Source organism: Rhinolophus sinicus, chromosome 3 (genome assembly GCF_057876585.1).
Source record: "Rhinolophus sinicus isolate RSI-liver-muscle chromosome 3, RSI-T2T, whole genome shotgun sequence".
NCBI lineage: Eukaryota > Metazoa > Chordata > Mammalia > Chiroptera > Rhinolophidae > Rhinolophus > Rhinolophus sinicus.
The window spans coordinates 50,108,292-50,121,078 of record NC_142503.1 but is presented as its reverse complement, the minus strand read 5'-3'; the positions used below and the strand labels follow the sequence as shown (position 1 = coordinate 50,121,078).

General features: G+C 33.3%; 1 protein-coding gene across 2 annotated transcripts in view; it reads left to right on the top strand.

Annotated features, from left to right (window-relative positions):
- AP3B1 (adaptor related protein complex 3 subunit beta 1) overlaps positions 1-12,787 on the top strand; it is a 218,325-nt gene that overhangs the window by 141,794 nt on the left and 63,744 nt on the right. For both annotated transcript variants that reach the window (XR_012495075.2, XM_019728166.3), the window contains exon 21: positions 7,934-8,006. Coding sequence is in view for 1 of the 2 variants with exons in the window: in XM_019728166.3 (XP_019583725.3) it covers positions 7,934-8,006 (73 nt within the window). In the remaining variant the exon portion in view is untranslated. The remainder of the gene's footprint in view (positions 1-7,933; positions 8,007-12,787) is intronic.

Here is a 12,787-nt window from a genome sequence, read left to right as displayed (position 1 = left end):
TTTCCCCCTGGATACTCGCTTCCCTTATAACTCAGCCCTGCAGAGAAATTAGAAACTTTTTATTAACCTCATCCTTTGCCACCAGAATTAGAGAGCTCAGTGTTTATGCGTGTGGCCTTTGTTATTCTTCGCTAGGATGTGACAAGGGAGGCTTTTGCTAAATAGGAAGTAAAAGGAAGGCACAGAAATAGTGTTAAGCAAAGGAATATAAATGTACATGCATCAGAAGAAATTGAGACTAACATCTTTTTTAAAATACCAGGTATTTTGAATAATAGAATATTTTTAAAGGTTTAATCAAAGGGTATATATTCTTAACTAATTCCTAAAAATGCAGTAGTCATGTATTTAAAAACAAAGATAAGAACCACTTATGTAATAGAATAATGCTTTTTGATATGTTTTTAACCCAGAACCTTGTCTGCTTATCAGCAAAAAAATATAAATTGCAAATATGTAGTTATTAATGTAAAATTCAGACCTAATACATATCTTTCTGATCATTAATTATTACTCCCTTCCTATAAAAAGATCATGTTGATGCTAGGCTTCAAATGCAGTTTTTATAAACTGTTTTATTCCATATGTTGAAAATAAGGTTAAATCCTATCTTTTAAATTGAATTCATTTTCTTTTTAACCTATTTTTTCATTTATTTGTTTTATACTTACAGTTTCTTTAATAAGTCATCTGAGTAGCCAAGGATGAAAATAAATTCCTTGAAGTAGATAATTACCCTCCTCTATCCATAGATGCATTGTTAAAGAATAAGCATGTTTAATAATTGGCTAATATTTGTCTTTTTTTAAATATTCTTGCATATAGTAAAGCCTATTTTAAATTTGAATTTATATTTAAAATAAGTGTGCATATAGTACATAATCTAAAATTTCTATGTTTCAAATATTCACATAAAATGTTAAATTTTTAGGTTTATTAATCTCGCCTCATATAAAAACTTATCACATAGTGAGTTTGATGTCCTCTCTTTCATACTTAAATTACAAAAGCACATAAGGTGTTATTTAAAATAAAGGAGCTTTAGAAACTGACAGTAAGTACAACTCAGATTAAGAAATCAGTGATTTTTTAAAATGACCAAATAAGAAATCAGTGATTGTCAAGTGCGTGGAATTATAATGAGTTATTCTTACGAAGTTTTGTAAAAGTTGAAAAATTGTAGACCTTACTGCCTATATAATATTAGAAGCAGGGATTTAGGAAGACCCCGCTAAAAAGTCATAGAGGTACCACAGGTCAGTGATTCAATTTGTTTCTTCTTTCAATGAACAGATTAATTCTCTTAATAATTGAAAATATTTTGCTGTAGAACATCAGTATACATATTGCAATGAGCTAAGACTCAAGAAATTCATGTGTTGCTCATATTGTTTATAGTTTTATGCCTGTGTTTTGCTTACGTGGCTTATTTTCTGTATATTAAAATGCCTTTTCCTGTCTGTAATAGACTGATAGGATTGTTTTATCAGTTGGAATATTCTCTATCTTGAAGCCATCATAACTATTTTTTTTCTTTCTATTTTTTTATGAGTCATTTGGAGTTACCAGTTTTCTAATAATGGGCAACTCTATAATTGCGGAAAAGTCCTTCTTGCACCAAGTGTTGTGGCTTCTGCTCTAAATTATGAGTAATGAAAGCAGATGGTGGGCGCTTTACTTTAATTTAGCATGACAGTATGTTAGTGCTAAAAATTCATATGCCTTAAATATGCAGCCCAACTAAATCTATACTTTTACTCTTTCTCTTCCATTTCTTTCATTTGGACAATGTGTTTTGGGGATATTGAGCATGAAAATGACACCTTGAAGTACCTTGAATATATGCCTTTGAAAACAGTTCATTTTATGAGATAGCTATAGTGTTCTACTTCTTAGAAGATATTATCTTTATGCTTCAGTTTCCTCATCTATAAAGTAGAAATGCTAGTCCTCACTCTACTTTTTCTGAGTGCCATTATAAAAAAATCAAATGTGAAAGGTCAGTGTAAAACACTATATAAATATAAAACAGCAGTGTTAACATTTTTTAACTTGAACATTAATTCTATGAGACCAACAATATTAGCACTATAGAACACTAATGCTAAAAGGAAAAAACATTTTTTTGTAACTCTTACATCTCCTGTATGTTTTCCGACTCTTTCTTATACCATTCATGTTATAAGTTAACATTCAGGCGTGACCCTTTACCTGCAACCTGTGATCTCATCCACTTTCTGCAGAAGCTGATCTGCCATCTGCTGTGAGCTCTCCTTCCTCTCTGCTCCCTAACACACAATCTCTACTTACCCTCCTTTTTCTCTGAATGTAGCTCTGAGTGAGCCATCCCTAGCCACTTAACCAAGAATAGGCCTTTTGGCCGCGTTTGTTGATAACCATATGCCTCCTTTGCACTTTCAGTCTTTTTCTCCACTGATGCCTCCTCTGCCAACCAGAGCACTCAAGTCTTCCCAGGATTTAAAGAGAGAGAGGGAGGCAGGATGGTATAGAAGAGAGACCGAGACAGAATGTGTGACAATGAGAGTTTAGAATAATCCAGAGATTCTCCATCTACTACCTCTTTACCCAATTATTTCTTAGTCTCTTTTAAATTGGTTTTCACTCCTATCAGTTCCTACAGATGCTGCTCTCTGAAGTCAGCCGTGACCTTTCCCCAAACCCAGTTGCCTTCTCTTAGTCATTATCCTTCTTGAACTTTTTATGACTCTTCCCCTACTACTTAAAACTCCTCTGCATCCCCTTTCTTCTGACTTCTTTGAACTTCTGTCTTTTAATTGCATCACTTTTTACCCCCTTCTGACACCAAAGTGTGAACATTGCCCCAAAGATAGTGCTTACTACACATTATTTTTCAAAAATACTAATTGATGTAAAATAACTTATTTTTATTTATTTTTAAAACTTTTATTTATTTAAGTGTGTTTTTCCAGGACCCATCAGCTCCAAGTCAAGTAGTTGTTTCAGTCTAGTTGTGGAGGACACAGCTCACAGTGGCCCCTGTGGGGATCGAACAGGCAACCTTGTTGTTAAGAGCACCGCGCTCTAACCAAGTGCTCTAACCAACCGAGCCAACCGGCCACCCCTACTTTATTTTTAGTCATTTTTCACTACATTTTTTTCCTGTTGTGAGACTTATTTACTCCTATAGCTTCAGCTAAAACATTTGTGTGAATTCTTCCCTAATAACATCTCTAAATCCCTATAGCAGCTGTAATTTTTCTTCCCAAATTCAAACCAAATCCTTAGCTCTCTCAGGAGCTACTGGTTTCCCAAACCTAATATAGCCAAAAGAAGACATGCTCTACCATTTGGTACCAGCACTATTTCTGTTCTCCCAGATCTGTAACCCCAGAATTCTCTTTGATTCCTCCCTCATCCTGTATGTTTACACAGTTGCCATGTCTTAGAGATTCTGTGTATTATTTCTCATATCTATTTCTTTTTCTTTCACCACCATTCTAGATCATGTCTTCATTACCTCTCTCATAGGCCATTGCTGTTGGTCATTCTCTGTCGCTTCCCCAGCCCAGTCCTTCTGTACAGATGCCAGATTAATGTTCACATTAGCTATAATGATGCTCCATTGTCATTTGAGTTCAGTACTCCCCTCAGGCTTGCACGGCCAAACCTGCCTTTCCAGTTTTAACCCCCTTTGTTTTGCATGTGCACTAATCCAAATGGACTGTTTGTGGTACTCTTCATATGTTATGTTTTCCAATTTCTGTGCCTTTGTTCTTCCTTTTATATCATTTCTCTTATTACAGAAAATATAAACTGAGGAGAAAGTGGCCCTATATCAGAGGGTGCTCCCTCCACTTTTCCTAGTTGAGAATGACTACACGGAATAAAAAAATGTTACTAATGAGAGGGTATTACTCATGTGAATGGTGTAGGGACAGTCGAAGGCTGAGAACCATTGTTGAATTGTTTACGTTACTGGAGTGTTTGTCATTCAACGCCATGCCCCAGCATATCCATAAGACACAAAACTATAATGATACATTCTGGTGTCCTGTTTGCTTGTTTGTATTATTGATTGGGAAATGTTCTTGAGATCAGATATTGTCAGTAAAGACCGAAGAAAATTATCTTGTTCTTCAGTTAGAATTATTTTGATAGGCAAGCATATTTGTATTTGTAGGTGTTTGTTTCTGAAATATATTTCATGGAGAAATATTTAAATTTGAGTCTAATCCTTTTCATGAAATAATTCTTTTGCCCCAAATAATTGGGGATAAAGGATGTTTGGCATGTGGTCTGAGATAGAACATGGGTAAGAGTGAAAGGAACTATTTTCTGAATGGTTTTCTGCTCTATTTGAGATATTGGAAACAAGTTTTACTTGTGTTTTTACAAGTATTTATGTGTGTTGCAATTATATAACTTCTGTGAATATCGTAGAATAATTGTTTTTTTCTGACAATTCAAACCCTTTCCTCTTTCAATTTACATCTTTCCTAGTTTAGTTCATATTTTAAGTTCTCCAGAAAAGAATATCATTTCACTTCAATTGAGATCTTTAACTAAAAGTTAATGCCGTTAAACAAGCTTCCTTATTGAAATAAGTGTAATCTAGTAAGGAAAATTTGTTTAACAGTGTAGACTAATTCTTAACTTATAAAGAAGTCTCAATTTGCTGGTAATGTACTTTTGTTTTAAAGCACAATGTTAAGTGTCAGCCTCAGATTTTTTTAAATGAAATTTGTTAGATGACTTGAAGGCAAGAGAGTCATTAAATTGTCCTTGGTTGGTAATTCTAATTGAAACTATTTCATGCAAATACCTTGCCTTGTGAGGCTGAAAATTAGCCTTGAATTTTTGTTGATTTCTAAGCACAGTATGGGTTGACAAACTTTATATATCACTTACCCTGTTTTATAGTTTTAAATTTCAAAATTCTTTACAATGGTTTCCTCTTTGGAAGCATATTTGATGCTTGTCATATCAGATATTTTTTTCTACTTGCATTTTTTCCTCAAACAGCATGAAAATGAACATGCATAATACATTAAAAAATCTTTGTAGATTTATTATTACATATTTTTGTGTGTATTATTTGGAGCTTAATAAGGATTTCCAGGATATTTTATTTATTATTTGTAATGAAATAAATAGAAATCAGTTTCTTAACCCTGTGATTTTGTATTTCATTTTGAAAATGTTGATGTGTTGAGGTGTATAATCGAATACCATAGAAACAAAATGGAGATTTGAGGATGATGAATTGATAACTAGGTATTTTTGTAGTGAGATTTTAAGATCAGTTACTGTTGTCCTTATAAAAGTCTAATACAGTCACTCAGCTGTTAAAAACCTAATTCTCTATTTAAAAAATATACAAAAACAAATTGTCTGTGTTTCTGCCTGATCTCTTCTCAAGTACTAACACAATAGAAACAGTGGGTGATCTGTCAATGTGTTTGGTTTGTCAATGATGGTTTTGTATAAATATTGGGAGGGTAAGAAATAAAATTCACACAGTAAAATATGATTTCATCTGCCTTTTCTCTGCAGCTCCATGGCTCATGCTGCGGTGTGAAATTCTCATTTTACACACTTTGCAGGCGGAGCACATGAATTATGCATTGAGCAAGAAAAATCTCCTGCCTCAAGTCCTATATGCATTTACCCAGGTTCTGTCTCTATTACCAAGATGAATTGCAAATGGAGAAATGTTTGATAGAATAGGGCTCTTAACTTCTTTGTTTAGAATTCAGATTTTTATTTTTATAGTAGATCCTTTAAGTATGAAAATGTTTTGAACTTACTATGGATTTTTTAAAATGAAAAATGAAATATAATATAAGAGAGGAATGCCAAACACATCATGAAGCTTTCTAAAACCTTGATTCAGAAGGCAAGGCTTTTTCAATTCTGTAGAAATGACCATTATCTATTGCTAATGTTGTATTTCAGTCACCACTTATTTGCTGTTCTCAGAAAGTCAATGAAAGTCTGTCCTTTTTAGGGCCTTTTTTCTTTCTGTTTTAGGCTTTATACCAGTTTCACGTGCAACTCTGTCCTCTGTTGTACGTGACCTGATGTGTATTTAATAGATATTGTTACAAACTCTTAGCTGTGAAGTAGAAAATGAAGTATAGACCTGCCTCCAGCTTTAACTTCATCTTGATTTGATAGGTTTCTAATTTTTCAGGTGGGGAGGTTACAGTTCCGTAAAGCCAGTCATGCACCATTATAGCTTATAGGAAGCTACACCCATTGTGCTCAGCATGGCATTTTGATAAGTCACATGGTGATAAGCTCTTTTTGTTACACATTTTTCTTCACAGGAATGATATTCTAGTTGAGATGGCATTTTCTTTCTCAACCTGTTCTTGTTACTTGTAACTTTTACATTTCAGCTTTAAAACTAACATTTCTTCTATTTTTTTACCCAAGTCCTAGAAAGTGATATTCACTTGAGGTATGGATAGAGGGGCAAATGTTTTTAAATAACTAATGAAAAAATAAAAACCCTTCTAGATGATTTGTAGTTTTCGGTGGCAGAAATAATTATTTTGGGAAAGAAAATCAATGCTGATGTTTTCTGTTAGTGTTTGAATGAGTATTGTTTGAATGATCCTTGAAAATATTTTTTCTGATGATTGGCATAAGGGGAAAAACAAACAGAACTTAAAATCATTTACAAATCTTATCTAACATATAATTTGATGTATTGCTCTTGTTCATGTATGTGTACTGTAGTAACAGCTGTAACACAGTTGTAGACTTTAAATGATGGTAATGGACCTTTTGCTTTCGTGATACCTTTCCATGGTTGGAGGAAGACTTCAAACATATTTGTAATAATTCACGTAAACAGTAAGCTATGAGCTCCTTTGGTAGATTATAAATTATCTGAAGGCAGGGACTGTGACTGTCTTGGGTATATTACTTCCATTGCTTAGCACAGAATCTGATACATATTAAAAATTCTATATACATCTATGAATGAATCAATCAATCAAACCACTTTAGCAAAAACTTCAGATTTGGGCTTTACTTTGAGAAGATTTAATGTAAAAAAGTATAAAGATAAGTGACTTTGACCCAAATACATCTGCTAACACCCTAATCTTGGTTGGTCTTTAATTGTTGATAATGCTATTCAGTACTGCACTTAATTTACCCTTTTTTGTTTTCTTTAAAGATTACACATTTTTTCTGATTCTCTAAGCAAGCTGTGCAGGCTTAGGGACATGTTTTCTACTCCACGTTTCAAAAATATAGTAGACTGAATAAGCAAATCTGAGCTGGAAGAAGCCCTAGTTGTATGCACATACGTTTTGAAATACTTATTGGAAAACAGTAAAGAAAGTAAATGAATCCTTTTCAGCCCTAAAGAGCAGGAGCCTGAAAATGTCATCTATAGATTTTAATGAATACTTTTGGCAAAAGAAGTCTGACACAACCCAGGGTTGAACTGTGAAGTACTTGGTACAAGCCTGTCACAAACTACATCTTAGCAAGGCTAACCTATCATGAGCCATTGACAGTCTCAAAGCAGAGAATATATTGTTTGAGTGTTTCTTTTTCTTAAATCAGCTTGTTTAGAAACTATTTTCAAGACTGTTTATACCCTTTCTACCAAAGGACCAAATTACATTTTTATGTTAGCAAAAAGTTGTCAGTTAATTATAAAATAATTATTTCCCATTAAGTTTTCTTCTGAAGGTCCTTTATAATCTTTAAACACAAAATATTTTAGAATAGTTAGCAGTTTGCATGGTGGAGAAGAAATACTGTATGCTAACTGAAATAAAAAATTTGATTCAAAAAACTGGAAGCTTTATTTGATTTTCTTTTTCTTGGAAGAGTAAGCAGAGGACAAATGTTTTGTTGAAATGGTAGGGACTACTTCAGAGATTTTAAAATAGAACATACGATACATAAAATACTTCTTATTTTATAGGAAAAAGAAAAAAAAACAAAGCAAGATAGAAGTCCTGCTACCAAAGATGTTTCCCTTCTAGATCTAGATGATTGTAAGTATTGAAATTTAAATTTTTTCTTCTGGGTTTAGTACTAGTAGTTTTCATTTTTATGGTACCATTCATTTACATGTATCAAAATATGTTAACATCTGTCGTGAAAGATTTATAGATGAATAATAAGGCAAGCAAATTTTAGAAAACAGTTCTATTAGTATCTTTTTCTCTCATCTTTTTAGCATACAGTTTTGTATCACCCGAATAATTGTAATTGGTCAAATAAAAGTGTACCAAATTCATTTTAAGATCTTTTGCTTTAGTAATTTATATTTGTTTTAGTAAATAAATATGCTTAGATAACAACTTCTGTGTTGTTAAAAGTTGGTTATGGGGATTGAGGCATCTAATTTAAGGAGGGACAGAATTAGGAAAGTAAATGGAAATGGAAAGAACTCCACCGTCTTCCACTAGCCACACTTTTGATAGAAACAGAAGTGTGTACAAAGCTTTTGAAGAACAGTATGACTATATCTATCAATATTTTAACTGCAAAAAAGTCCTTGTCTCAGCAAATCTACATCTAAGAACTTGGAATCCTACAAATATACTCACCGAAGTGTGCAAAGATGTATATTCATCATCTCCCCTAAATCCTCCTGTATTATGAGAGAGGTAGTGGAATTGACTTTGTAGTAGGTAGTTTTGCGCTAGGAGATGAGTAACAACAAGTAAGATTTCATAACTATTAAAGTACTCTCACAGTTAGATTGTCTTATTCTTATAAACAGAACATAGAGCTGTTCTATTTATGTTACTTACCTGGCCTGTCTCCATTAGGCATGGCAAATTATTAATACAGAGAAATTAAAATGTATGATATGGAGAAATACTTAATATAGAGAAAATAAAATAAAATTGGCGCCAAATTTGAATAATTTTTCACCTATTTGCAAAGATTTTCTATCAACATCCATTATTGCTAAGATTTGGAGAAACAGGCATTCTACATATGTTTTTGATAGGAATTATAAGTAGGAGCAGGTTTTTGGAGTCATTTTAGCAACATCTATCAAACGTAAATTGCACACACCTTTTGACCTAGAAGTTCTTTTCTAGGAATCTGTCCTACAGATAAACTAGCAAAATCAGATCTTACTCCATCCTTGTTTTAATGTAATGGCTTAATTTTACACTTAAAGTCCATATTCCAAGGTTTCTAAGACCTTAGATGATCTGACTCCTGCTCCTTCTTATCTGCTCTGCTCCTTTGATTTTCTGAACTACACCAGGCTCTGTCCTGCCAAGGGCCTTCGTTCTGCTGCTCCCCCTGCATTTCTTCCAGATCTGATGGCAGGCTTCCTCGTATCTCCCCAATTCCCCCTCAATAGTCACCTTCACTCACAGACCTTCACTAATCACTCTTGACTGTTTTCATGACATTTTTCACTATCTGAAATTACCTTAAATATTTTTATTACTTGTTTATTGTATGTCTCACCCAATTATGATACAGTTAGGACAAGGAAGAATCCTTCCTTGTCTGTTTTACTCACTGATATTCACCTGGTATATGGTCGGCTCCCAGTAATATTTGTTGCATTAATAAAATATGCAAGGTTATATATAAAAATTTCATTGCAGCGTTATTTATAACAGCATAATCTTGAAAACGAGTATCTATGAATAGGGTAATATAACCATTAAAAATCTTGGGGCCGCTGGATGGCTCAGCAGGAGCTCTTAACAAGGTTGCCAGTTCAATTCCCACCATGGGATGGTGGGCTGTGCCGCCCACAACTAAAGATTGAAAACAGCAACTGAACTTGGAGCTGAGCTGCGCCCTCCACAACTAGGTTGGAAGGACTGCAACCTGACTTGGAGCTGCTGATGGGCCCTGGAAAAACACACCGTTCCCCAATTAAAAAAAAAAAAAAAAAAACTACTATAGTTATAGCACTGACTTCCAAATCTTTAAAAAAAAAAAAAAATGGGGCAAATCTTTATCTGTTAATTATGTTGTTATATATCCAAAATATGATCATTTAAAAAAATACATAAAGAGCATGATTCCACTTGCTTTTTTTTTTTTTTTTAAAGGAATAAAAGAGGAGCTATATCCTGCACACAAACACAAACATGATTGTACATTATTTATTTCTGGAAGGCTATAGAAGAAATAATCAACAGTGTTAGCTCTAGTCCCTTTGGAATATAGTTCTAAACTAGAAATGAGGAGAAATAAAAGACTACTTTACATTTTATACCTTTCTGTGGCGATAAATATTTTACATACATATGTAACTTTTATAATTTACAACAGTCAAGCATTTTTAAGAAGGAATTAAGAGTAAATGTTACAAGGTACTAGAGTGCACTGATTATATTTTCTCCTTATATCTGACTCTGGATTTCCTGGCAGCTAAGGTAAAAAGAGAAACCTGTAAAATTATGTAATTTTTATTGTTTGATTCTTTTAAAGAGCATGTTTTTATATGGAGAAACAATGGTTTTCTTAAATATTAAGTTTTAAGAATTTCAATGTAAGATTTGTTTTATGGAAATTTCATCCCAACTTATATTTATTTTAACTCAACGTAGTATTTCTGTTTGCTTTTAATATCCAAAAACTGTATCTTAAAAAATATTTTATGGAAATGACACTTGAAACTCTCTCTAACAAATCAGTTCAGCCCATATTTGTGGATGTCTGTCAGGTTACTCTGCTACCTGCTAGAACAGATAAACAGAATTTAGTCATTCTCTTCCAGAGACTGAAATCTAGTGAGGGACCCAGGTACCTGAACAAGTAACATCATATGTAAGAGATGTAATAGAGGTACAAAGTATAGTGAAAAAATGAGGGAAACAAAAAAATTAAAAAGCTACAAAGGCCTATGGCAGAAGCATGAGCTTACAGACACAGACAAGTAGAGTGTCTGTATGGAAGAATACTGTTGTTGATCATGGCTCTTAAAATACTGACTTCATTATATGCTGCTTTTTTAGCCTGAAGTAGTTCTTTATTGCCCATGACAAACAGTTTGTTGATCAAAAACTAAAAAGTCAATCTCCAGTGGCTTGAGTTCTCAGATTAATTTTGAAGGTGGGGCAGACACATTGCTTATGTTTTATGTAAGAGGCACATCATAATCCACAAAGGTTATTTTGTTCGGGACCCACTGCATATCAGGAAAACCGCAAGTCCTGAATTTACCTATGTCCTCACTCAGAAAACATTCATTGAACACTTGTTATGATCAAAGTAATCTGCTACATGCTAAAGATTCTAAATGGATAAAACATTGTCTCTACCCAAGGAACCTCTCAGAGTATAATGGGGAGAACCACATAAATAGGTAATTAGATTGTCATATTATAAATGAAATAAGAACGAGATATGCTGTTAGGTATTGGGGTACCTAACCCACCTAGCAGTACCCGGTTGTAACACTTGAACCTGAGTATAAGTAAGAATTAGTCAAAAAGCTGGAGGTAAGAGAAGAGAGTAAGGAGAGTAAAGGCATGGAGGAGTGAACGAGCTTGCTACCTACCCCCTGAAATAACCATTGTTTCTCTAAGGAAGCAGTGTAGTTAGCAACTCTAGCAATAGACGGGCTCTACAAAAAAAGCATTTTGTGATTTTGAATGAAGTATCTTGATATTTCCTTATTGCATCTTTTGAGGGGATGTCATCAGAAGCACAGGTATTGGCCCTGGTATGGCTTTAATCAATTGAGTTAATTTGTGTTTCATTTTATTCATGTATGAAATGAAAAAAAGAATGGCTGAACATTTCTACAGTTCCTTTAGATTATGAAATTATATGACTTTTTATGAGATCAGTTGATAATACATTGGAAAGTATTTATGCTAAGATAATATATGGCCTAACAATAGATGAGGCTTAGAAGTAGCACTGTGCTTTCTTTTTTCCAGACATATTTTATATTTCTGGAAATTAAAATGTCTTTTAGTACCCCATGCCATGTCATCTCAATAGGATGATCAGAAAGCAGCAATCATATTCTGGTGTTTTTTTAAAATAGGAAATGTAAACCTATATAATTACAATGTTAGTAAAACCAACTGTAAACTCTTTTTAAAATTTTTATTAGCCACCGGTAATCATGCTTCAGATAAGCTTTATGATATGTGATATTGTTGAGTAAATTGGAGTGGGACAGTAGAGTAGAGTAGCTAAGAAGACAGTGGAGCTGGACTGTCTGGGTTTGAATCCCAGTTCTGTTACTTACTAACTGTGTAACCTTGGGCAACTTACTTAATCTCCCTGCTTTAATTGCTTTAAATTGTGATAATAGCCACACTTTTTAGGAATATTAAGAGGATTTAATGAGTTGATAAATGTAAAAGTGCTTAAAAATGTGCTGGGTACATGAGAAGCATTATATAAGGGTTAGAGATGATGGAGATGATAACGAAGATGCAGCAGCAGCAAATTACATTTAACAAGTTCAATAACTTCATATTAAATTATTACGTATTAAAATTTTTACTTATTCTTACATTTTAAAGCAAAACTTTGATCAGAAGAATAATTATATAATTACTTTATTAAATGTACTTCCATGAAGAAAAACATGTTTTGTAGAAAGTTTTTAAAATGAAGAAAATAAAATGGGTTTGTAATCCAGTTACCCTGGGTTTACGTTCTGACATATCAGTTCAGATGCTTTTCATGTGCATATCCCCTCCCCTCAAAATTAGTTCTTACGGAGACACTGTTTTATCACTTGCTTCTTTGTCTGTTTATCATACACATTCCTTTCCATGCCGTAAAGATTCTTTAACAACTTCATGTTTAATGACTGCATGGT